Source organism: Falco cherrug, chromosome 3 (genome assembly GCF_023634085.1).
Source record: "Falco cherrug isolate bFalChe1 chromosome 3, bFalChe1.pri, whole genome shotgun sequence".
Taxonomy (NCBI): domain Eukaryota; kingdom Metazoa; phylum Chordata; class Aves; order Falconiformes; family Falconidae; genus Falco; species Falco cherrug.
Window position 1 is genome coordinate 111,443,786 of NC_073699.1, and position 26,016 is coordinate 111,469,801.

General features: G+C 50.0%; 2 protein-coding genes across 7 annotated transcripts in view; both read right to left on the minus strand.

The window, feature by feature from the left end:
• The window catches only part of IFFO2 (intermediate filament family orphan 2), a 37,083-nt gene extending 34,718 nt beyond the window's left edge, over window positions 1-2,365 (minus strand). The window contains exon 1 of the mRNA XM_055705571.1: window positions 1,620-2,365. Coding sequence (XP_055561546.1) covers window positions 1,620-2,251 — 632 coding nt within the window. The 5' untranslated portion in view covers window positions 2,252-2,365. The remainder of the gene's footprint in view (window positions 1-1,619) is intronic.
• Window positions 2,366-15,367: 13,002 nt separating this feature from the next.
• The window catches only part of UBR4 (ubiquitin protein ligase E3 component n-recognin 4), a 78,720-nt gene continuing 68,071 nt past the window's right edge, over window positions 15,368-26,016 (minus strand). For all 6 annotated transcript variants that reach the window (XM_055705858.1, XM_055705857.1, XM_055705856.1 and 3 more), the window contains 9 exons: window positions 25,552-25,770; window positions 25,169-25,282; window positions 24,723-24,865; window positions 24,295-24,420; window positions 23,319-23,513; window positions 20,843-21,067; window positions 17,243-17,333; window positions 16,499-16,661; window positions 15,368-15,771 (listed from right to left, as the gene is read on the minus strand). In XM_055705858.1, coding sequence (XP_055561833.1) covers window positions 15,707-15,771; window positions 16,499-16,661; window positions 17,243-17,333; window positions 20,843-21,067; window positions 23,319-23,513; window positions 24,295-24,420; window positions 24,723-24,865; window positions 25,169-25,282; window positions 25,552-25,770 — 1,341 coding nt within the window. In that variant the 3' untranslated portion in view covers window positions 15,368-15,706. The remainder of the gene's footprint in view (window positions 15,772-16,498; window positions 16,662-17,242; window positions 17,334-20,842; window positions 21,068-23,318; window positions 23,514-24,294; window positions 24,421-24,722; window positions 24,866-25,168; window positions 25,283-25,551; window positions 25,771-26,016) is intronic.

Genomic DNA, 26,016 nt, shown 5'->3' on the forward strand with positions numbered 1-26,016 from the left:
CTATAAAATCCCTCCAAAGAGCGCTAATTGACAAGAAGAGGTCTGTTATAAAAGCTGATGACGAGAGGTATGCAAAGAGCACACTGCAGTCCTGTTACCCTGGACAGAAGAAATTCAGCGACGCTTCACAGGCCACAGAACCGAGCCAAAAAAAAAAAAAAAAAAAAATACGAAAGGATTACATTTGCTCCGCAGGAAAAAAAAATAAAATACAAGGCTGCGAAAGGAGGAAACACATCTGAAGCCTAAAGATGACAAAACTCCCAACAGGAGCGCCCATGCCAGCCCCAAAGGACAGGCAGCTCGTCAGACAATGCAGGAATCTCCCTGCAGAATCCCAACTAGCTGCCTTTTTTTTTTTTTTTGCCCCCCCCCCCCCCCCTTCTGGCCTCCATCTCCACCACCGCTACGTTGAGCAGGCAAGAGCAGGCAAATACAGCAAAGGGAATGTTACCCATCACCGGGTGGGGACACACACACACACACAACCCCCCCCCCCCATGAGAATCCCAGGGCTCCCCACCACGCTCAGAGACAACCCTCCAGGTGAGCAGGCTTTGGGAAGGCTGGCGTTAGGGCTTTGGGTTTGAGTAATTCCGAGGAAAATCTCCGAGTGCAAACCTTCCCCTGCAGTATTTGCAACCCAAATATTGCAGCACTGAGCTAATTTCGGGGAGCTGGCACGCGAGGTCGACTACTGGAGCGATCAGACCAGAAAATGAAGGCAAGCTAAATTTAGGAGTAACTACACGATGCAATATTAACAACAGATTACCTCCCTTCTCCAAAAAGGATTTTTTTTTCTCCCCCCCCCCCCCCCCCCCCTTAATGCCAGCTGACAATGCTCCTTTTCAGATAAGCCTCTCCAGCCACCCAGGGAGGGACCCACCAGTTTTCTGGGCACCAAGCTGAGGTGCAACCCTCCTCCTCAACCCCCTGGGGAGCCCCGAGTGGGGGCCCCTGCCCCCAGGGGTCTCCCCACGTTCCCCAAGGAGCATCCATCCCAGGGAGGGAGCCCAGGGCCGAGGATCCCTGCCCCCAGGGGTCTCCCCATGTTCCCCAAGGAGCATCCATCCCAGGGAGGAAGCCCAGGGCCGGGGACCCCTGCCCCCAGGGGTCTCCCCACGTTCCCCAAGCGCCCCTGGGAGCATCCTCCCTGGGGGGGAGCCCCTGGTGGGGGACCTCTGCCCCCAGGGGTCTCCCCACGTTCCCCAAGCACCCCTGGGAGCATCCTCCCTGGGGTGAGACCCTGGTGGGGGACCCCTGCTCCCAGGGGTCTCCCCACGCTCTCCAAGGAGCACCCATCCTAGGGAGGGAGCCCCTGGCAGGGGACCCCTGCCTCCAGGGGTCTCCCCATGTTCCCCAAGGAGTATCCATCCTAGGGAGGGAGCCCAGGGCCGGGGACCCCTGCCCCCAGGGGTCTCCCCACGTTCCCAAGTGCCCCTGGGAGCATCCTCCCTGGGGGGGAGCCCCTGGTGGGGGACCCCTGCCCCCAGGCGTCTCCCCACGTTCCCTCGGCCCCGAGGAGGGGCTGGCCCGTTTCCCCGCAGTGCAGGAGCGGGCAGCCCGCATCGCCCCCCGCCCCCCCCGGCTGCCAGCCCCCCCCCCCAGCCGCTCACTTTCTCTTGTACTCATCCCGCTCCCGCTTGACTTTGGCCAGCACGTTGTAGAGGGCGCGGATCTCGGGGGTGATGGTGTCGATCTGCACCCCCACGCCGTCGGGATGGATCCAGGAGACACCGGGCCCTTGCACCGTCTCCAAGCCGCCGCCCCCGGTTCGCCGCACCTGGGTGTAGCTCCAGATGGTGCCGGGCAGGCGGCTGTAGTGAGGCGGCGAGGCCAGCGGCGCGGCGGGCAGCCCGGGGCCGGGCAGCGGGGGGGGGCCGCCGTCGGTCTGCACGGCCTGGTCGCGGGAGAAGGTCTTGTAGCGCAGGCGGCGGTCGCGCTCGCTCTGCTGGGCCGCCAGCTGCTTCTCCAGCAGCCGGTTGCGCCGTTCCAGCTCGTGGACCTTGGCCAGGAAGCAGCGGAACCGCACGTTCAGCCCCTTCAGCAGGTGGATGTTGGAGCCCAGGTCGTTACGAAGCGCCGCGGTGACCGGCGGGGCCCCCCCCGCCGCCGCAGCCGCCGCAGCCGCCGCCGCAGCCGCCGGGCTCCCCGGGCCGCCGCCAGCGGTGGGCCCCAGCGGGCAGGAGGCGGCCGCCGCGGCGGGGGAGAAGGCGCGGGCCATCTCCCCGAAGAGCAGCGAGTTCATGGCGCGGCGGCCGCCTCAGCGCCTCAGGGGACCGGAGCGGAGCGGGGCACGGCGCGCGCGGCGGCCGGAAGCGGCCGGTTAACGGTCGCCGAGGCGGAGGGAGCGCTGCGGCGGAGGGAGCGCTGCGGCGGGCGCGGCGCGGTAACGGCCGCCGCGGCGGGCGCTGAGGGAAGAGGGGAGAACCGGGCACCGGGAACCGCCGCCGCCACCGCCTGTCCGCGCTCCTGCGGCTGCCGCTGCCGCTGCCGCTGCCCGGGCACTGGGCGGCCCCGGCTCCGCCTCACCGCGCCCCCGGCGCCAGCGGCTGCGGGCCGCACCGCCCGGGCCACGCCCCGCCACCGACCGCGCCCCCGCCGCAAGCCACGCCCCCTCCCCAGAACCGCTTCTGCCCGAAGCCGCGCCCTCTTCCCTGAAGCCACGCCTCTTCTCCAACGCCGCGCCCCCTCCCCGCAGCCACGGCTCGCTGAAGCCTCGCCCCTCCCCCGAAGCCACGCCTCTTCCCCAAGGCCGCGCCCCCTCCCCACAGCCACCTGCCGTGCCCGAAGCCCCGCCCCCTGCCCCAGTCTACGCCCTCGCGGTGCCGCATGGCAGCGGCGTGTCCCTCCACGTGTCCCGGCGCAGCGAGTGCGCACCGCGGGGCGGTGCGGGGACTTCGCGGGGGCGGGGGGGGCGGTGAGCGGGTTCGGCAGCACTCCTGGTCCCTCCGCGCGCCCCCGGTTAATTAGCGAACGTCAAACCAACGAGGGGGGGGGCCTGGCCCTGCCCTGTGAAACACCCCCTGCCCCTGCCTTTGCAGCAGGGAAATCACCTAATCGATACGATGCCATTGTAAGGGGTGAATTTTGTTACCCCAATGCAGCGTCTGCCTAAGCGCCAAATAACGTTGATATGACGATAACTAAGTTATTAAAAAAGCGTTTCCCAACTGCTGCTTCCAGGACCTCTGAGCCACTTGGCAATCAAAGGATATTGTTTAATCGAATAATGTGATTACTCTGCTGTGCCGCCACAGATAGAGCGATGCTTTGTGAGCAAGCGAGGCACATGGAAAACTCTCAGCGGTGCTGGTGTAAAGCTGTAGTAACACTAATCGCTCAAATAGTTTTTGAAATAAAAATAGGGTGCTTGCCAGGTAACATTTAGATTAAACCACACAGGCGATATTTCTATGAAATGAGACGGGCAATATTTCTGTTAAATGACACGGGCAATAGTTATATTAAATGACATGGGCAATAGTTATATTAAACGACACGGGCAATAGTTATACTAAATGTCACGGGTAGAAGCATCCAAAAGCCAAAATTGCACCAGCACCCGTGAGCCGCGCTTAGCACCGTAACCAAAGGCTCTTCAAAGGGCTCCATAAACATGTTACAAACCCGTGTTTTCCCAGCACCTCCTGGAAAAAAGATCGCATCTACTGGGTGGAGCTGCTTTCTCAGAAGGGTGACTCAAAGAAACACCTGAAAAGATTAGCTCTTCCCAAGCACAAAAAGGCTTTAGCCTCAATTGATGTCGGCTGTAACCTGCACTCATTGCTGAGGTTACGGGAAAACATCCTTAATACCTTGGGCATTAGGGCACAGCTGGAACTGCTGATGCTGGGGACTGGGATGTGGCGGGCAGAGCTGGACTTCCAGAAAAAAACTGCAGCTCCCTGGGAAACGTTTCCATGGCATGTACCACCCTGCAGATTCACAGCACTACTTGCAAAATAAGAAAATAAAATTAATAGAATAAAAATATATTAATAAATGAAATTAATATTTGACTAAAACTGCCAATAACGAGGTTATTCTTAGGGGCAGAAGCCAATCAAGAGCAGGTTTCTCCCCCCGGCTGGGTAATTCCCCATGCTTTAGGCACAGGGCATCCTCGCTGGCAGGCGGCGATGCTGCCACGAGCCCGATGATTTCAGAACCCAGCAAAACTGCGTGGTCAACAGCTGGGAAAATCCTGTTGAACAACAAGATTTAATTTTTTTTTTTTCCCTTAAGGAAGCAGGAAAACATCAGAGGGAATGACAAACCAGGCAGTGAATGCTTTTGTACCTGCCTGGTGAGACGCTGCGTATCGTGGTTGCTCATTAGGCAGCACCATCGCTGCGGCGGTGAGGATGGATTCGCCAGGGCCGCATCCAAAGGTCGTTAAATCAATGAGTGTTTTTCCTAATGGGATGTGTACGGTCACCACCAGCATCCCGCTGCGCCGCTGGGCTATGGTTTCCTCCCAGCCCCTGAAAGTGAATCATCCTGAATTAATCGCAACAATTAATTAGACTTGGGCTCGGAGAAATGGAAATCCCTCTTTCACGAGGGCTCCTGCAACCACAGAGCTGACCCGCTGCTGCCCGTGTCGTGCCAAGCAGCCGTGGTCCGGCACATGGGATACCCACAGGCTGGGGACATTCCTGTAGAGATTCCTCCGATTCCTGCTGTGGAAAGCTCTCCGCCGGCTGCCAATTGCAGATATAAATAATGAAGCACTGATTAGCCCTTTCCTATTTGGACAGGGAGGAAAAGGGATGGGAAATGGGGCTATTTCTGAATGCAGAAACAATCCGGCAATTAAATAACGGTGACCACCCCTAGAGATGCTAATAATACTGTACTGGATTTATTTTTGCTCTCAGTTGCTTCACCCAAATGTGGGCTGGAGCAGCCCCTGAGGAATCTGGACCCTTGCGTTTGATTTTTACACCCATTTTTACCTTCACATCTTTAGCATCCTTCACCCACAGACCTTGGTGACTCTTTCAGGACTGCTCTCTACATCTGCTTAAGTGGTTTTAATATTCGTTTTCCTGGATTTGGTTGTGTACATTGTTAGTCTGCCACTGGTGGAAAGTTCTTGTTCCCTTGGGTCTGGCTTCCTTCAGAGTAACCGTTTCTCTGCCAAACCAAAGCGAAGGCAGCAGCTCGCCAGCACGGACGCACTGCGGTACGGCGAATGGGCGATGCTCCCCCGGGCTGGCACGCGGTGCAGCCGAGTTGAATAAATCCCCCTTGAAAACAAACAAGCAAAAATCCTTTGGTGTAACACCCATAACGCGCCCCAGCCCTGCCAATGCCCTGCCCAATAACCTCAGCACAGTTCTCGGCTCTGGCTTTCTAGCATTGCGGTGAAGCAGCATCTCCACCAAAGCTCCGGCGATCTCAGCATCCCTCCCTTTTCCCCCTTCCTATTGCCTTGCGCTGCGGCAACCGCCTGAGCCTGCTCTTCACCAGCCTCAGAGATGGAAAAAGGTGATTTATTCACCCCAGACTCCGCAGTAACAAGAGGTAGCTTCTCGTTGAGGCTGCCATTCCACAACCAGCAAGCTTCAGTGGTTACAGTGGGATTAGTATCGCTTACCCAGGGCTCTTACCCTTGCACTGCAGCTCGCTGCCTGCCTGAGTAAGGGTATTTGGGCAAACCAGGCTGCTGAAACACATGGGATTTTTAAGAGTGCCTCCCCCAGAATGGTTGGGTTTTAACCCAAACACATGCGATGATGCCTGAGCATCAGCAGCGCGATGGCATTAGCAGCCGATGAGTTGCTGCAATGAGCCCCACCACATCCTGGCAGCATTTTTGGCTGGCAAAGCATTTCTGACCCCAGCCGGCCCCTTTCCTCCGCACGCTGCTGTGGCTGCGCCAGCATCAGGGCTGCTCCTTGAGAAATCAGAGCAACAGGCACGTGGGAAGACGGTCAAGAACGTGCCAGCTGCCCCGGTGAGTCCTCCAGTGAGTCAGACCCCACCTAACGCACCCGATCCTTGACGAGGACACGAAGCCGGTGCCTCTTTGCCTATCGCCGAGGTGTCATTCGGTGGAGAAAGGGCCGGGTTAGTCACCGAGGTTGTCATTTCCAGCCGTATAAGGGAAGCCTTTGGATCACGTTGGCAATTGCATCGGTCATCACATCACGCTGTGGAAACAGAAAATATTTGGCAGGTTGGCTGCTATTGATGATGTGGGAGGAATGAGTTACCTCAGCAGTTACAAAACCAGCATTTTTTCCTCCCTGCAGGTTCCTTGTTGCCTTTAAAGGAGGTTTCTCCTCCTAAAACTTTAGTTTTCCTCCTATATGTTTTCTACCAGTTCTATCAGCTCATGTGAAGTAGGAGCTGCTGCTTAAACCCAGCACCTTCTCCCCCTGCAGGGCTATTGCTTTGCTCCAGTCACTTTTTCAGAGAGAAAAATCTCATTTTGCCACACCTGGGAGGTTTATGTGCACCCGCGCTGCAAAGCAGAGTCCAGCCGCAACGAGGGATGCTGCTCATGCATCGTGTTCGTCCTGAGCCCGTCGGCAGAGCATCGGGGCTGCACGGGGTGGACCCAGGCCTGCTGACTTCAGCACACCCCCGTCCCCTCGCCCCCAGGCTGCGGATGATCTCTATGGAGATCGCGTCAATATTTTGGAAACAAAAACTTCTGCCCCAGGTCCAACCCAAAACTGTGGGTGAACGCAGGAGGCGGGGATGCAGCAGGAGATAAAGATGCTGAGAAGCGACTGCGAAGCATCCACTACCTTGCAGCGGTTGAGACACGCTATAGTATTTCCTTGGAGACTGTGGCAATATTCATTGCTTCCTTAGTAACCAAATATTTGCATCTGTATTGAGTATAGCAGCAAATATGCATCGATAAGCCCATACAGGCCAGCTGCAGGTGTGTTTTAGGACACAGTGATTGCTTTGGCAGCTCATCAAGGATAATTGCAGGATGCTGCATCGTTAATTTGTGCATGCCCAAGTGCACAGTTTCAATCCCGTTGTTGCTAAGCTTCTCATTCTGCAGGTAGCAGGTAGAACCTGGCCTAATTAATTTAAATTCAGAACAACTTTTAAATGATTTTTGTCTTTGGGGCAAAGCTAGAATATACGATTTCTTCCTCGTTACACCAAACTCTGTGACCTGTGGTGGGCTCAGCGGTGGGTTGAACAGCATTCAAGGCTCAGAGCACAGAAGAGGGTTAAGCTGAACTGGGATGTATTTTTAGCTCCCAATCTCCATCTCTCTTCCAGAAGCCACTAGCAAAGTATTTTAATTGCTTGTACAGAGGGTTTTTTTGCCTGACACGTTTTGCATGACACAGGATGAAGAAAAGCTTCCTGGTGGGAGCTGCTGAGGGGGGGGTACTCGATGTGGCTGGCTTGGGCACCCCGCTCCCTGGGCAGGCATTTCTTGCCTCCCCTCTTTCTCCTCCAGCACAGGACAAGGGGCGGGGGAGGGGGGGGGGGGGGGCTGCCCTACAGAGGGGATCTGCCCTACAGAGGGGATCTGCCCTACAGAGGGGATCCTATGTGCTATGGCACCCTGGACCGCTCCAGCCCTCCACCTCCCATCCTGAACCTGGCAGGATGCTTGCGGAGGCTGCAAGAAAATTGGTGTCAGTGGAGTGAGTCGATGAGCCAAAGCTGTTGAAGCGGCTCCCCTCTTGGATTTCCCAATGTCCTGGGGTGTTTCTGAGGGAGAGGTCCTCGGGTGGAGTGCCGTGACAGCTAGACGCCCAGTTTTCAGTGATTCCCAGCCCATAATGCAGCCCGGTGGCTTACGGCTGGTAAATACATTTCCACTGTGCCAGCTGATGCAGTCACCAAGCTCGTTATATCAAAACTGCTTACAGCAGGCAAAATACGGACCGAGGGAAGAGAAATATTAATGACCTGGCGCTCGGAACATGTGCCTTTAATGTCTGATGTCATCATTTGGGAATTAGTTTGTTGTCATCAAATATTAGGAATAATTAAAGGATGGTGCTGGGTTTAGAACACACTCGTATTTGTTCATTAAGTAAGATTAAAATAAATGGCCTGGGAGAAGCTGCAGGGATTAAACACCTGAAGAACGGCTCGTGGAATGTCCCAACACACAGATGCTCAGGCGCCCAGACAACGTGGCAAGCACCAACACCAACACAAGAGAGAACTGGAGACACCAGCACAACCCACCACCTCAAACACCCATTAGGGGCTGAGAACCAGGTGTTACAGGCCAGGCACAGGTGCTGTCCTGGGGTGCTGGTTTTGGCCTGCCTTGCTACCCAGGGCTGTAATTTGCTTTCAAGCCCCAGAGGACTTCAGCCCTTGCACAGGAGCATCCCGAGCCCTTTCCCATCCCAGTCTCCCCATCTTGGGCTAGGACAGCCCACACCACCCCGGGGGTGTGCACCGGGGGTTACCGAGGTCCTGTTGCCACAACGCTTGGGAAAGAACAAGCACTAAGCAGGATTATTATTAATAACAGTAATTATTGGGGTTATTACCATTATGGTAAAGATCTCTATATTGAAACGACTCGAGCCTGAAAGCCCACGCATAAGTGGGTATCCCCGGCTGCCCTGCCCTGCCCTCTACCTCCTTCCCCGAATTAAAGCATCTCCTTTATTCCCCTCTCACCTCCTCCAGCCCCTGCCGCATCCCCACAGTGGGGAGAGGTGGAAAAGACGCAGGACCCAGCATACCTGGTGAGACCAGCCAAGACCAAACATAATGTTCTTGCTATTTCTATAGTGTTTTTTTTTAAAAAGCCCAGCCTCTCTTCATATAGCAAAGCTGAACTTAAACCATAAACAGCTTAATTTTTTGCAATTCCTGCTTAATATATGCCCTTTTCTGTATTACACACCTTCCCCAGCAGAGAAAGGCTGGAGGGAGGGTGTTATCCTGCTTCCCCAGGGTGTAAGACTAATGCAAAAAAAAAAAAATATCAGTGTATTCCCCCTGCGGAGCAGGCCAGGGTTAATTGCAGCGGCCCCGAAAGCAGACCTGGGCTCTCTCCATCCATTTCTCCTGCAGCTGCGGGGCCGCCTGGACGTTTGCAGGTCAGTGAGGACTCGCTGGAGAGTTGCACCAGGTTTGGCTGGTGTTCGCCAACTGCTCAGGCTGTGAGTCACTGAAAAGTGGTTTCTATTTTACAAGGGAAGGGTCAGGCTGAGTCAGGCAGAGGAGTGTCAGGGCGGTGGCACGTTTCCAGAAGGAAGCCCCTTCTCTTTTTGGAGTGGGAAATCCATCACGAGGTGCATGATGCTCCCAGGGTGGCATAGGGTCAGCAGAGCTCTGCAGCACCTGGCTGCACAAATTAAACAGGGAACGTGGCTGATACCCTCCCAGGTCTGTGGTAATGGCCGAAGGGAAAAATAATTGTGGGGCAGGAGAGGTTTGGAGAGAGCTTATAACTCCCACTTCAAATGTGGGACCTGTAGCAACAGAGCCTGGGTACAGGGAATAGCACTGGGCACGAGATTATCCTGCTCTAATAATGGCTTAATAAGCACCATGAAAATAAAACCTCGCAAGAGGCAGCGGCCAAACCTCTTTACACACCTCAGCGGGCTGAAAGCCACGTTCCCCATGCCGGTCTCCGGGGAAGCTGCCTTTCGGGGAGCGATGCCCGGGGGGGCCCTAATCTGCCTCGGGTCTCAGTGTTCAAGTGCAGTGCAAGGGCTTCCCCTCAACATGTCACATGTACTGTTTTGTTTTTAATTTTAACCGAAAAGCACCTCTTCCTACCAGCACGTTCCCCTTTGGGAAGGGGACAGTGATCTCTGCCCCTCTCCAGGGTTTGCATAACAGGGATGGAGCTGGTGGTGTTACAGATCTGCTAATAAGTTAGAATTAATTGACTTTATTTGATTTTATAAAATCATTTGGAATAAGAAATATATTTTAATGAAACTTGTAGTTGCACAGCAAAAGCTGCTATGAAATCCTTTGTGCAGCCCTGTATCAAGGCCAGAAGAATGGGCTAGAATCATTGTTTAAAACTTAGGTAACAAATTTGGGATTTTACAGATCTCTTTGTATTTGACTAGTCTTCTGTATGTAGAAAGTGTATTGAAATGTCAGAATATGGAATTAATGGGAACTGGGGAGAGTCAACTGGAACAACTCATAGTTACCTGCCAGGAAACCGTGAACTTTAGTAAAAGGTAATTCTGGCAGGGGGAGATTGTGACCACCATACACCACCTACCCAAATCGTACCCCAGACCCATTTCTGGACCTTTCTAAGCTTTACTGCGCAGAATGGGATATGGGAGGAGAGTATGTTAACGATTTTTGGGAAATATTATGATTATGCATGGATACTTAATGAATATGCATGAATAAGTTCTATATGAGGTGTATGATTTTGAAACTTGGTGTGCGTTGATCGTGAGAGGACTCGCTCACGCACCCGGCCGTCAATGAAGTGTCTGCTTATCTACATCACATTGGTATTGATAAGTTCTTCATTCCGAGATTTTGGTGACAGTGGTTCCTCCCCGAGCTGAGCAGTCAATGTGAACAAGCGTGATCAATCCTGCCAAAAAAATCTGCAAGTTGGGCTTTAATCATTACTTTTTTTCCCCTCTTGGAAACCAGCAAGGGAGTAACTACTCCTGGAGGTTTGGGCAGCTGCTGCTGGCTTCTCCCAGCAACTTTGTGTACGGAGTGGGGGGCATCCCTAAAGCGATTTTGTGCTAAACTCGCCCAAACGTCTCTTTCAGCTGTCCTTCCCAGCTGCACAGCTTGTTTTTCCCCGGGCCCTCGATTCTGTGCACGAGTTGTGAATCATCCCTGCTCGGGGTGATGAACACGGCCAGGCTGCGCCCCAGCAATGCGCAGCAAACGAGTCCAAGTCAACCTTGATTTTCTTATGTGACCCAGGGGGTGGCTTCTAATTAAGCTTGCAGGGACCAGGGGAGGGCTCCTGAGATGCACCAGGAGAGCTGCTCCTCGGGCTGGCAGCGTGGCCGTTCTCCAGAGCAGCTAAAACCTTGCCTGCTTTCACTTGTGGATTTAAAAGCAACTTGGGAACCTGGTGCTTCTGGTACTCATTTATGTCACTTACCTGCCTGGAGGATGTCTGATCCTCAATGGGGCATAAATCAGTGAGGAATAAGCCCCAACCTACAAGCAGGGCTGGCCCCAAAAGCAAGGCTGAAGCAGGGAGGGAATTTTGCAATTTGCTTTATCGTCACAGGCAGATGGCAAAGCCGGCGTGACAGTGCCCGCTGTTTGCATAGCAGGTGCTGCGAGCGTTGTGCTCACAGCGCGGCAAAAGTGGTTGTTCCCGCAACGAAGGGAGAAAGGGCTGGGCTGGTGGAGCCTGGTGTGATTTTCCTGGTTGAAAAGGTGCTCAACAGCCAAAATAAGCACGGAGGGCGATACAGCCTCATGCAGGTGAGGAATGGTGCCGGTGCAGTGTCCACGCAGCAGCCGGCGATGCCAAGAGCGAGACGGGAGAAGATGAGGTGTGCAGAATCACGAGCTGATGAGGCAGGGCTGACAATCCACCTAACGATGCTGCAGCAGGAGAGACGGTCCAGCTCGATGCTGTGCTCTTCAGATGAACAAACTGGGGGTCTTTCCCTGGGAATTAGCTGCCCAGCACGAGGAAAAGCCTCTGTGCTTCCCAGAGCCAGCAGTTTTGGTAAAATAAAAGACATCGAACCCTGTTTCAGCGGACACACGATGCAAACCTTTGTGCCAGGGTAAGTGCGAGCCCCGCTGTAGGAGCTGTTCTCACGTAGCTCAGTCGGCGGCGCATCTGCTGTAGGCTCCTTGAGCAACCTCTTGGCATTGCCTTGGCAGAAACTGGTAATGGTTTTGCTTGAAAGGGTTTTTTGCTAGTTAACACTGACGTAGCCTTCGGTACGGTGCGTGCTCACGTGTAGCAAGGCTCCTAAAAACTTTGGGCAAAGGGAAAAGAAGCTTCTTGCTCCCAATTCCTGCCTTAGAGACTGCAACCCTGAGATGTACCCACGTAACCGTCGAGGCTTCACCACGGTTTTGTTGAACACACGTGATCTACATGTCCTTCCCTTGCCTGAGAAACAAGCCCCGCGGACACTTGCCCAGGAAGATAGATCACTTTTCCTACATCGGCAAAAGTCCAGGGAATCTTATGGCATCGAAATGCTGCAGCTCACAGTATGTTTATACTCAGCAGCTCTAATTCACCGCTTGTTTCAAAATACTTCCAGGCAATTGCAGTAAGAGACAAAACACAGGAGAGACCTGGCTGGAGAGCCAGTCAGAAGCACTGGGAGCAGGAGGAAGGCTTCCCATCCTGGCAGGACAGCTGTTGGAAAGAGCACCCAGCCGTGCCAAGCTTCCAGAAGGGCATTTGCCTGGCTTGAAAAAAGGAATTACGAAGGGAAGAGGCAGCAGGACAAAGGAAACCATCACGAAATACAAGGGCAGCGCTCAAGGGCTTCCCACTTCTAGGAACAAGCCCAGGAGCCAGGCAGATTTGCTGGGGGACCACCTGCCCAACAGGTTTGTGATTGCAGAAGCAGCAAACAACGAACTCAGGCTCACGGAGGCTTTTTCACCCACAGCAGGAGCGAGAGCCCGTCCTGTCCCTGCTGAAGCTGATGCCCAGGGCAGGGCAGGGCAGGGCACCTTGCTCTTCCTGGGAGGTGTCATTCCCAAGACCAGTTCATACCCCATCACCAGTCTGACCCAGCGTCAGAGCCATCACGAGGATGTCAGAGCATCTCGGGGAAGCTCTCGCCCATGAAGTCAGCTTCAAAGCAAACGCAGAAGTCACACTGGCCCTCAGCCGTCACAAAGGATTTTTTTTCCCCCTCGGAAAATGTCTTTTGCAAATAAACTATTTTTTTTGGAGAAGGGTGTTGTTCAGCTAGTGGTCTGGTTCATCAGTTTGAGTCACTTTACCCGTTTTGAACCATTTGCCTTCAGTTTTGCTCCTCTTCCTTAATTCTAATTTCAGTAATGCACTCCCCCCGAAAGTCTTTGCTGACTTCCCCAGCCCATGGGGGATTTTGCAGCCTGGAGTGCGTTGCCTTTGTGCAGTACTGAGAATGTTTGAGCCGCTGTGTGTGGCCTGCGTCAGCTGAAACTTTCCAAAACACTTTTCTTTTGTTCTTGTCCCTCTCTAGGTCTTCTGGGGTTGTTATTGTTAAGTCTTTAGTCCCTCCCAAGCTATTCTGCTCTGCAGAAGCGCTATCATGCTGTCTGCACCTTCTTTTCAAATCGGGCTTCCCTGTAATTCACAGCCCTCTTGTCCTCTGGGCAGGGAGGCACTCCATACGCCGCCTTTATTTTCCAAAATCCAGCTCTGGGCCTTTGCAAAACCATCTAGAATAGCTCCAAGGAGTTTATTGCAACTGGACTTATACTGGTGAGGACACAGGACACCTCCCTTTAAGATCCTACTTCCTTGCAGCTCTAAGAACATCGCTGAACACATTCTGCTCCTGGTAAGTGTTAAGGCTCTGCTGACCCAACTGCACGGGGTAGAAAAAGAATTATTTTGCTGGTATAAACTTTACCAGTTCCTGCAACAGCAGAAACTGTTTTCACAAAAGACCTGTGCCAGCATAAATGGAGCTATACCACGATCTGCATCAGCAAAAACTGGCGCTACGCTGAAGTTACCTTGTTAGGTAAGCTGAAGAAAGGTACTGCGCAAGGTATTTGTAACATCTTTCGCACCAGTGAGGCAACTGCTGTGAAGCAAAAGCTGAGGGACTGCCTGGCACGCTGAGGCTGCGGCTGCAGGAGGGGAAAAGTCCTATTTTTCTATGGAAAGAGAATGAGTAAGTCAACATGGCAGCCCGGTATTCCTCCCCAGCCTTCCAAACCACATCAACAGCTCCTGTCCAGAGTCGAACCAGTCAAATCTTACACAAATGACAAAGTCAAAATGTGGTGGGGGCTCAGACTTGCACCTCTGCATGGCAAGAACCTTTAGAACCCCAGTCATAAAAACCTGGTTTCTTGTTACCTGTTCACTGCTGCTTTCAGGAATCACACTGATCTGAGACTTCATTTAGTCAAAAAGGGGGTTTAGTGTTGTTCAAGCTACTGTACACCGCTTCTGGCAAGCAAAGCTTGCGCATCGACCCACAGCTATATTGCAGCTGCTTATTGGGAGAGAAGCCTGTTAGGTTTGACTTTACAGTGCTTTCAAAACTAGGTGTTTTTTTCTCTTTTATGTGGTTAAAAGGCAGGTGAAGTGTAATATCACTGCACTAAAGAAGAACAAACTCCACGCACTAGCCTCACTCCCATGCCTTCACAAGGCACGACAGATTTACCTGACTGACAAAGTAACCCACTGACATGTCCTCGAGTCCCTTGCAAGACACTAACCCAAACCTCTCAAGGTGGCTTAGCTATTCAGCACTCCTCCCCAGAAGCAAATCTGACTGCCAGGAATGACATAAGCACCTGTGGAGGTGAGAAGAAAAACACTGCGCCTTCACCCATTTGCTAATTGCCAAATCATAACGTGTGCTTAACACTAACAAAAGGCATCAAATAGGTTGCCGAGTTATTCAGCCTCTAAAATAATTATTATTTATGGGATGGGACTGTGTTAGGATTGAGGAAATTCAAGTTCAAACAGAGACAAGAAAGACAGGGAAAGCTTTATTAGATTCCAGCTTAACCACGTGTCAGCTGGGTTACAGGACAGCAGAACTGGTGGTAAAGGTAAGTTACCAGCATGCACAACTGGGTGAGAAAAGGCAAGGCTGTATTCAAAGCAGGTACTTGGCTTCAGGTCAGGGCATGCACACCAAAATGCAAGCTATCAAAAGAGCAAGTGGCCGGCTCCAGAAGTGTGCAGCATCTATTTTCCATGCAGTTTGCTGAAGCTGAAAATTTTACCAGAGAGAGAAAGTAAGTTCGATGGGAGCAGCGTCCCCCCAAGAGGCAAGGTCGCCATCAGTACTACGTGACCGGAGGCAACAACACACGCGCTTGCTTTGAACACAGCCTTGGTGAGAGTCAAGTCCGGAAAGACGCCGTGATATGCAACATGCCTTGCAGAGGGGTAACACGAAGTGCCAGGGGAGAGGACTGCGGCGGGGACAGCCGCCCTCACCCAGGTGAAGGAGGGGTGGAAGGAAACGCTGTCCTGGCAGTCCACGAGTCTCTAAAGCTCACGTCCCACAAAGGGAAACCTGCTCTGCATGTACAGTCAGTAAAGACAGTGTCAGTCTGCTTCCTTGCTCGCTACGAGCCTTTTGTTTCCTGTGTCTCCTTGTCCAGACTACGGGCTGGAAAGAGCAGCAGCTCTGAGCCCTGAGAGAAGGAGCTCTGAAAGAAAAGATGAGAAAGAACTTGGCATTTAAGCTACTTCATGGTTAAAGTACTAGCCAAACCCATCTTACCCATTTGTTCGATTTATTTAACTTCAAAGAGGTGCACACTAAAGCATTAAGATTTACTGGTTTGGATTCCTCTCTGTACAAGTTCTTTCAATCACCTTGAATACACAAGGCTTTACAGATAGAAGCACTGAAATACAAGATAAAACAAATCTAAATTCCAAATCACTCCAAGAAGAAAAATTGTAGAAAATAAAAAAAAAAAAAAAGCCCAAACAAAACAAAACCAAAAAACTGCAGCACTCCTCAGGGAAGGGACAGACTGCACAAGGAGGAACACAAAGGGATGGAAGGCAAGCTAGTGTAGTCTCTGCCCAACGCTTCTCTGTGCTGGCGGCTCAGGGGATGGAGTTCAACAGATCCTTGAGGAAGCTGTCGGGATCATTGATTTCTGATAAGAGTCCTTTAAACAAAAGAAGACAATACAGAATAATTAGATCCACAAAGCGATTTCTCCTGCCCACAGCAGGGATTTGACTAGGGCACGTGGAAGTTAAAATAACGTTGCAGCTGTCATTATTAAGTATGGACAAGACAAAGATAAACCCTTATTGGGTGCACAGGCGGAAGGGACCAAAGTGCGTACGTGAAATACATGTGGCATTTGCTCTGGTGCAACAGAGCTCCTATAGGGATCCTGGTAGCTCCATACGTTGGGACAGCAAGAGCCTGGCCTGGGGCACAACTAACTTCTGCCAGAAGTAACAGCAGCATCTTTGCACGTTTATTTTCAGCATCTCCCGACTCCTGGGGATACCAAAACCCCTATGGCAGGAACTCTCGCTGCACTGAAGTGCTGCCTCTAGCCCACCATCACAGCTGTTCATCAGCCTTCAAACCCCGTATACCCCAAATCACCTTCAAGCTGTGATGGAAGCACGTATGTTTAGCAGAGCAGGGGGAGGACCTGCAGGATCAGGTGAGAGAAATTTTCCTGTCTGGGGATGCTCAAGCGTGTCTCCCAACTGTTTTTGAAATAGTTTAGGCAATAGCTGGAGTGCCAAGGTCTCCTCCTCTCACTGCCTGGTACAAACAAGCTGCTGCAGCAGTGTCAGGAATGCTGCTGTCTCAAGTAAGCGGCAGTCACGAGTTGCATAAGACAGCCTATAAAAGGGAAAGTGCACACTTACCAGCCACATCCAAAAACTCGGAAAACGTTTCAACTGGCATGAACTCCTCCTGGAAGGTTTTCAGGGCCTTGTCTGCAGCTTCGTGTATTGGCATGTCATTGTGTCGTATGAATTCAGCTAGAGAGTAGGACCAGCCTCCCTCTGTGTTACTGGTAGGCACCTTCTACAAGAGGGGAAAACAGGACCAAATCAAATTGAAAAATAACTATTTGGAGGAAGAACTGCAAACCCTGATGCCTTCTCCCATGGCTTTTGACCTTGCATCCCCTCCCTCTCGTAAACAAGCCGCACAGGAAAAGTTACCCCGTATGTGGCTTTATAATCTTTTTGTACAGAACGCAAACAAGGTCGCGGGCATTTTCTCATCCTAATTATTTAACCCACTTTGGAAGCCTCAAGTTTCTTTCTGGTGGATGCCCCAACCCCCTTCCTTACCCAGCTGTCTCCCTGGTGCAGCTCTGAACACCCTTGCTTTAGCGAACAGCAAACAGAAAAAATAAGCAAATACATAATACGGGAGGAGTGCTGCAAGGTGGAAAAGTCTCTCAATTCTTCAGATACCAAATCGCAAGGGGTATAATAAGCACAGGCAGCCTCTTGCGGCCTTTCTGTTCAGACAAGGTGAAGTTTTATGTTTACAAGGATCTTGGAAAAAGGGGCTTCAGACTCTGCCTTTTATTTCAAATGCATACAGTTGCTCCGGTTAGAAAGCTGGTATAGATGAACTTCAATGTTTTTTCTTACCTTGAACATGTTGTAAATGAGATCTACTAGGGCCCAGAAGAGAAGACCAGAGCGGTACGTTGCATATTCCTTCACTGTCTTATCTGCCAGTCTAGGAAGATAATGAATTCAATCTTTGAGTTAATCACTTTACTACGCTTCGGTAACCGATTTGATGAATAGCATGAAAGCTGAAACGGCCCAAAAGCCTATCGATAATCCGCACGGGGAATGGCTCGGAGTAAGCTTTGCTGTGTGCTCTTGGATGCAAAACAAACACTGGGCACCCGCGATTTCTCTGCAACAATTCCTGTGGCTAGGAAGGTACTTCCCCAGCTGCGCCTCGTGTAACCAAAGCAGGTTAGCCAGCAAAACCTTATGCCACTGGAAGAAAACGACCACAGAGGGAAGGGTACCGCTAAAACTATATAGGAAGTCAACAGCAAAGTCGGAAAAAACAACCCACGGCCCCATTTTTGTGCTCGCTGCTTGGAGTACAGCAGATTCCTGAAGAAATAACTAAACCCAGGTTTCAGACACAGCCCGTACCAATGACTGAGAACATATTTTTGCTTCTGACAAATGCACGCCTGAAAGACTCTGAGGGAAATATCTTGTCCTTGAAGAAACGGAGGAATTTCGATTTAATATTTTCTCGGTTATTCTATCGCCATGCAAGGACTTCTTTTGGAAATTCAGCATCTGGCTGAAGGAATGCTGTAAAAGGTGTAGAGCTGTCCTGGGCTAACAGCTCCCAAAGTTTACAGGATTAATCACAAACAGGTTCTGGCAAGGCGGAACCTCCTGCCAGCAACTCTAATGGGTTTGGAATTTTCTTGCATGCGTTTCTGAGGTGCATCTGCCTCCATCACATGCCACTTCCTGCTCGCCACTTAAAAGCTTTGGGAAAAAAAAAAAAAAAAAAAGCCCTTTTTTATGCATCTAGAACTAGCTCAGCTGCCACTGACACACATCAGCAAGACAAAAGTGTACATATCGTCTGACCATGGGCCCAGCTGAAATCTGCCACAAGTTGGGGTGGGTTGTTTTTTTTTGGGAAACGAACATTTTGCTGCTCAAATTCTAAAAGGTTACATTTATGTGTCTGCCCTTAAAACAGACAGCTTGGTAGGTGGCAGCCTGCTTGGGCAGCTCAGCTTAATTATTTAAAGGAAAACCAATTAGTAAAGGTGACTAAATTTCCATGGGAAGAACAGCAACTTAGAGCGAGGCTAATTCTAGACTCCCAAATACTGCAAGACAGAGCTTCTTTTTATGTGAATGGTTTTGATCTAATTGGAGTCTGCTCCTTTAATTGAAAACTAAAAGGCCCTTGTGGGTTAAGTCTGGTAGCTACCTTCTGGAACAGCTACTTCACATAATAGCTGCCGCGTTTTCATTAATGTAAGCTGGTTCATGCTCATCGGCTATACATGGACTGCCAGCCCAAAGTTAGACATTAACACTTCGGGAGTCTTGCTTCTCTCATGAATATTTTATAAAGGTCGCAGTCAGGAGCAAAGGGAAAAAAAAAAAAAATCAAAAGGATATCTTCCTCCCAAACTCCAGATGAAAGCTACACTGAAAAGTGTCTGTAGGATTTTTCTAGCCAGAATTCTTGGTTCAGTAATAGCGAGCAGGTAATCGGTCACTTCATTCAGTTCCTTGGAATTTGGAAATTACGCTTATAAAAAATAAGAACAAACCCAGAACTCCTATCAGTTCTGGTAATTTCATCTTTGGCTTTAAACAGAAAGTGTTCCAAGAACACAGAAGGAGCTGAGCACCTCTCACTTTGGCCTTGCAGACAAACTGTGATAGCTGTAGCTCCTGGCAGAGACAGAAGACATTTTTGGCTAGATTCTCCTCACATCTGTCTTATACCAACTAATCCAGCCGAGCAGCTGGATAAAACACCTAACCACCGGCAGTATTTGTTGCCTTCACTTAAGTACGAGGGAATGTAGACTATTGCCTGCATCTTCATTCGTAAGATTTACAAGCCCTCTGCAGGATCATGAGTTGATCCTCAGCTGCTTTTAGATGCACTGCTGGATCGCATAGCCACTTCTCTCCATCTCCGCTGGTAAAGGCAGCAGCAAGTCCCTGCATCTCTCCAACCTTCTGTCCCCACCAGCCCGACGTGCTTGGAACGGTGGTGCTCCCACATAACACCCTTGTACGGCACCTAATGTGGAATGCTAATTTTAATCTTTTGTATGCAGTGATATTACTCTGAGGTTACAGACACTGGCTTCCTAAGCCGACAAATTCAAGGTGCTGGTACTTATCTGCAGGGCATTTCACTGTCCATCGCCCTCATTCCTGGTTTTCCTCAGGAATAAACAAGCACAGACCTCGGAAATAAGAATTGCTGTATTTCTATTTCTGAGAGGTATTACCAGGGGAAGGCTTTGTGCTCTCTTAGTCTGCAGGGATTAAAGAAAGCCCTTGAATAAACCTTGACACAATTCCTGAGAACTATTTCTTGAGTGTTTTCCCCTGAAATTCCAGAGATTGAATGGTCTAGCTGGAAGTTCCTTGCCATGTCTGTTCCAATATGCTTTTCTTACAGACACGCTTAGAGATAAGTTGGGAAAGAAACAGGTTCATCTACTGAGGGCTTTAAAAAAAAATAAAATCACCAAACATCCCCAGCAAAGCCACACAGGGGCTTTGCTTTCCCAGTCTTTTTGGCAGACCACGTGAAAAGCTGCACACCCTCGTGCCTGAGAAAACAGACCTCCATGACAATATCTCCTGTAACTGTTAAACCCCCTTTCCCAGAACTCAGGCAGGGTGGTGGAAACAGGAGACACGAACACCGAACAGGCTGAGCTTGAACAGCAGAAACCAGCACAGAAATCAATACAGGAGCCCCTTTAAGGGCTCTTTCACTTTTGATGGCTCTAATAGCATTGATGCATGCTGTGTTGTGTGTTACTACAATGTAATGACTTTATCAAACACATAATTAATGTCATCAGAGTAAGAATGCCCTTTAAGGCGACTTAGAATAATAATGAATTTCTTCCTCATTATGACAGCTATTTAAAATCATCTTTTCAAAAACTGGAATTCCTCTTCCTTCTCTGGAAATATGTGCTTTTGTCAGGCAGGCACAGCCACTTATTCTTGTACTTCAAGTGCTTGACAGCTGCTATTGATTTTTTTCTTTTTTAAAAGCAATGGCATTTGATTTCTATTTCTATATTTCTATTTAAGGAAGCTGGTGCACTGATCAAAAGAGCACAGAAACAGCTTCTTTAGTAAGGCAAGCAGAGAGCATGCTGCAGCTCTGGAACAGCACACAACAGAAGTTACCACGCTGCTTCACTTGAGATGGGGGGGGGAATACAAACATCTTACCATTTTGCTACTTTTAGCTATACTCCTAGGAAAAGCATCATCTCCAGTCATCATCTGATTGAGCCACTCCAAAAAAATCCAGAATTGAATGCTCCTGCTCATACCTCCGCAACGCTGAGTACAGAGCTACTCAGAAGGGTTAATATCTGCTACTCTGAAATATGTTAGCTCCCCACAAGCTGCCCAGTGCCTCTGGCTACGTGACAGTAACATGAGTAAGGTGGCAGCTGGAGCCCCAGGGTGGTGGCTAACCTGCTGGCTCCCCCTGGGGACACCACTCGCGCGTGGGAGGTGACGAGGAGCCTCTTGAGGATCTCCACTCGCATGGCTTTCCACTTCTCGGGGGGCGAGATGTGCAGCGCCAACACGGTGTAATAATGGGGCCCGTCCACCTCGTAGGCACTCTCCACCCACTTCTCTCTGGGGTGCTCCATGAAGCTCTGGAGGTTTTTCTCCTCCCTCGAAGTTGCTCGAGTTCTGAAACAGAAGAAAAACTTCAGCAGCTGCTCTAGCTCTCACACGTTAATTTGCTACTTCATAGAACCACAGAGCGGTTTGGGTGGGAAGGGACCGCACAGAGCACCCAGCTGCAGCCCCTGCCGTGGGCAGGGACCCCTCCCCCCAGCCCCGGCTGCTCCCAGCCCCGTCCAGCCTGGCTTGGGCACTGCCAGGGCTGGGGCACCCACAGCTGCTCTGGGCAGCCTGTGCCGGCGCCTCGCCGCCCTCACCAGGAGCAGTTTCTTCCCAAGATCCAACCTCAGTCTCCCCTCTTTCAGGTTAAAGCCATTGCCCTTTTTCCTCTTGCCACAGGCCCTTGGAAAAAGTCCCCACTTCCCAGGAGCTCTGAGGTACTGCATTCGTGCAGCCCCTACACAGGGAGAAGCAGTGCTAGCTTGGCATGGTCAGGTTTTTCCCCAAATTCATCCACTGGTTGAGTACTTGCTCCCAGTGAAGCATACGTGGCTAGCAAACTCACTCCTCCTTGGAGCTGCGTATGGTACCAGAGAGGTTTCCAAGGCAGTTGGCATTGCCCCAGTAGAAGACAATACTACTGTAGAGCTATTTTTCCTTTTTTTTTTTTTTTTTTTTTTTTAAAGATATAAAAGAGGGTCAGGCCAGCCAGTTCATGTGTTCAGCTTGTACCATCTCCCATCTGACACCATGCACATGACTGCAGCTCCCACAGCCAGACCTTAGAATCAATTTATATTATTCATCTACTGCAAAAGCAATCACTGAGAAGATACAGGCCAATTTCAAAACCAGAGACAGTGTATTTACTGTAAGCTTATATATATATATATATATATATAATTTTTTTTCCTTTCCCCCCAGCTCCAGTCTCTTCAGGACTGCTGACAGCCCAGAGCTGACCGTTACAGCAGACTTTGCGAAGAGGCATCACGCTTTATCACAGTCTATTGCTCTACTTCATCAGGAAGAAGCTGCCAGCCAGGCAGGTCCCTCAATTTCCAAGTTAGATATACTCCCCCTATCAGGAAGGTATAAAGCAGCATCCTAGCAGATAAAGCTGTGTCTGGCATCAAGTGTTGTGTGACTTTTTCATTTGTTACATGATGCAGCTGGTAGTCAACTAGTAGCTCTTTATTTTCTCCATTTAATATCGACATGTCTTTAGAAAAAAAAATAGTGTCTGGAAACTACATAATGCATTTTTATACAACAGCCGCACAGCGGGTTCTGGGCTCTCTGGTGCCAGTAAGCAGACTAAGGAGATGAATAGTTTCATTTATTTGTTTCCCAAGGGACTCAGAAAACAATAGCACAGGGATCTGGAGATAGTTATTAAAAACAATAGCCAAATTGTATTAAGAGCCAAAACGTTGATTAGTTCCAGGCGGGAAAGTGAGAGATTTCATTGCACTCCATTTGGAGTGACCTTGGTTGAAGAGGCTTATATTTTAACATTTATACCCTCATCTAATTAGTATTACTTTCTAGTATCTCACTACACGAATAAAAGGCGTATGGGCATTACATTTTCGCATGGGGTACTGCATTATCAGAATCAGCTCGTGCATTCCAAAGCATTTAGGTGCCTATAGATTTGTATATTTAGACATAGAGTCAAGCCAAAGCACGCCCTTAACTTATTATGCTCTGAATAAATAAGATCTTACTGAAAAACTTCAGCAGAAGTGTTCCTATGCTGCTGTTTATGGGTAAAAAAAATAAAATAATAATACAAAACTCTTAAAAATGTCAGGAAAATCTGATTGACCTGGACAATAAAGAAGAATTCCAGCACTCCAAAACTGGAAACAAAACCGATTGTGTTATTTTAATATCAGATAAAATGACACTGCGTTTAAGTTTTCAACTAACAACAATTACTTCATCCTAGTGTCTCTCTTCTGTCTGCTCCAGAGAAAATTAAGCTGGCAGTGTTTCTTTAATCTAATAACCCTGCTGCTCACTCCAGAGGTAATAATTACATCCAGAATGGAAAGAGAAGCTAATTCTCAATTGCTTTTATTCAGTAGTTTCTCTGTTATCCTGCATGTTCAGGCAGCAACGCTTCACTCCAAACCATGTAAACCTCTAACAGTCTGCTTAAGATGTGTAATTTAGTTCCCCCTATAACTTTGGTGTGATTTCCCATCTTTCTTGACACTCAGATGTAACAAAGCCCGGATTGCAACCATTGCAGACCTTTCTGAGACTAAGGGCAGAAGGCAGAGGTTACGGCTAAGAGAAAGGTACTGACGTGTTGAGGACGTAGAGCACCGTGTGGATTATGTACGGAATGAGGTGTATGTTGCTCTCCCTTCCTCCTCCTCCAGTATCTATGCTGAATGATTGCTCCATCGCAAAACGGAGAAACAGCAGTTTAATGTCATGGACATTGAGCTGGTAGGTGGGTTCCCGCTGCCCGGTGCACTCCTGGAGGTATGTGTTGTGTCTGAAAAACAGCAGTGTTGCTTATTATTTATTAAAAACTCTTTAAAAACTTTTAAAGTTTCTTCTACCACACCGTAGCTCAGAATTTGAGCAAGCATTTCATAGAAAAGCTTTAAAGAATGAACAGGATACGAAACTGCAGTCACTGCTGCCTTTGGTTAACCTCCCCAAGGGGAGGCTCTCGGCTTACTCTGGCAAATCCAATTCCATTGGCAGACACATAGACACTCATCGATACTATTTTCCCATGTCAAGGGCTTGGAATACAGCTCCCTGGCTAAAATGCATTGAAGATGTTATCACTCCCGGTTTGTAACGTGACTACAAACACAGCACAAGGTGGACCAGAATACTGGTAACAGGACGAGCCGTCTCCACCTGCTCTAGGTAAGGGGTCAGGCTACTCTAACTCACTACCATCCAACAGAGGTTTGGAAATTACACAGGGGAATCCGTTCCTGTCAGCCAGCTTTAATTTAGTAAAGCAGGGGGACACTGGCTTGCAAATAAATCAACGTTATTACTACACAGCTGCATCTTCAGGAGTAACTGGGGGCGAAGGAGGTAATGAATTTATTTATTTACATGAAGCCAAGAAGCAGACACCTACACTTTTGTAGGCGATGTACTCTTGATGGTAAAACGTGAAATGGCTCAGGTTTCTAAGATTTAGCTACCATCACCTTTGATTCCACTGTTTGAAACTAGCACGCCTCTGCGGTAATGTACTGACTCACCTACCCAGATGCAAAACAGCTTGAGAAGTAACAACTTCTACTCACCGTGCTAAGCAAGTAGCAAAAGCAGACTCTGGCACATGAGGTCCCCAGACCGGCAGGAGCCCGTTACACTTTGTGTTGGCGTTTTGTAGGGCTGCGCTCTCCCATTCTTCACGTCCGCGAGCAAGTCTGCGCCGAGAAAGCAAGCCACACCCAGGCAAGTTAGAAGCCTGCAAGTTTTTGTCTAAGAGACCATCAGAAAATTGACAATTCCACAACTTCTTTAAATGGTGGACTTTGCTTTTCCATGTCCAGGCCTGACCTCTATTTGCATGTTACAACAGATCACAACAGATCTGGCTGTTTCCAGGCTGCAAAGTGATCAACTCGTAAGCAAACCCATCCTGAGCTACAAGGCCAAGTGCCATGTTCACAAACTGCCTTGGAAAACGCCACTGACCACCACTACCCAGCCTGTGACCAGACCTTACCTTACAGCCGCAAGGTGACAATCGTAGTGGACGATGTTGAAGTGAGAGACTGTGCTGTATCCCTGCTGTTTGCGGGGCTTGTTCTCAAACTCCTCTAGCGCAACGCGTTTGGTGAACGTATAAATACCTAGGACTTTCGTCGGCTGCAACGACACAACGGCTGCGTTAAAGATCATTCACTTCTGCAACCGTTCACGCTTCGTACTATTTTGACACTGCACTGGGTTTCATCTCTCCCAGTCTTCACCTCAAACCTACACCGTTCAAATCCTTTTCCAGCTTTCACTGGAAACACGCTTCCACTTCCCAACCACCTCTGGAATCTCAAGAACCAAACCTGAGATTTCCCCGATCTCCCAGAGCCATCGCACCAAGCGGTGTGCAGCCGGGTACCGCCGAGCCCCCCTCAGCTGGTGAGAGGGCTCTGCAAACGGATCTCAACCTACCTGAAACTTGTATCCTTCCCGGCAGATGCAGCAAGTCAGGCCTGGTTCTTCTATAAGTTCCTCCATTTGTTTAAGCAGCGCAGTCTTGGTCACAACCTGACCCTTCTCATTCGTCTGCAAGAGAGAACAGCTCAAGCAGGTTACAAAAGACAATGATGAAGACCAGCATCCCCACCACTGCAACAGGAATGCCCAACCCATTTCCCAGCCTGCTATTGGCAACCGTATTTACTCTCCCAGCAGCACCAGGCAAACCGTGGGCCTGAGCTCTGCAATATTTGTCAATAAATCACTGTACACAATTCCTTGTGTGGCAGTTTTAGCCAGACAGAAATAGACGACCATTAGATCACTAGTCTGCTGTCAGTGCAAACAGACATTACCGTCATCCCCAGAGTGCCCAACGCCTTCTGTCTCATTGCCATGGCCATACGCTTCTTCTCTGCACGTGTCTCCTTCCGGGCAGCGTCGATCTTCTTATTCACCTCTGGATGTTCCCTTAGTGCCTCCAGAAGATTCTCCGCTAATGTCCCAATCCCTTCGTCACTAGACACCTGCTCCAGTTTGTGCAGGTTGGTAATTGAGTCTGTACCTATTAGCACCTAATAGGGATTGAAACACACCACTTTCTTCAGAAGAAGGGTATGCGTGACAGTAACGGTTCCCTCTAATCCCACCCGTGACAGCTGAGCAGAAGTACTGATCTGCAACAATTTTTTGCCAAGTGTCTTATTTCCTCCTTTGACGCTCCTACATTAGGAACTCTGGACCCTAGAACTGCATCCAAGACTGGGGCAATTCGCCTCTAAACTGGCCATTAATAATAGGTCGTAGGTGGATGTTGGATA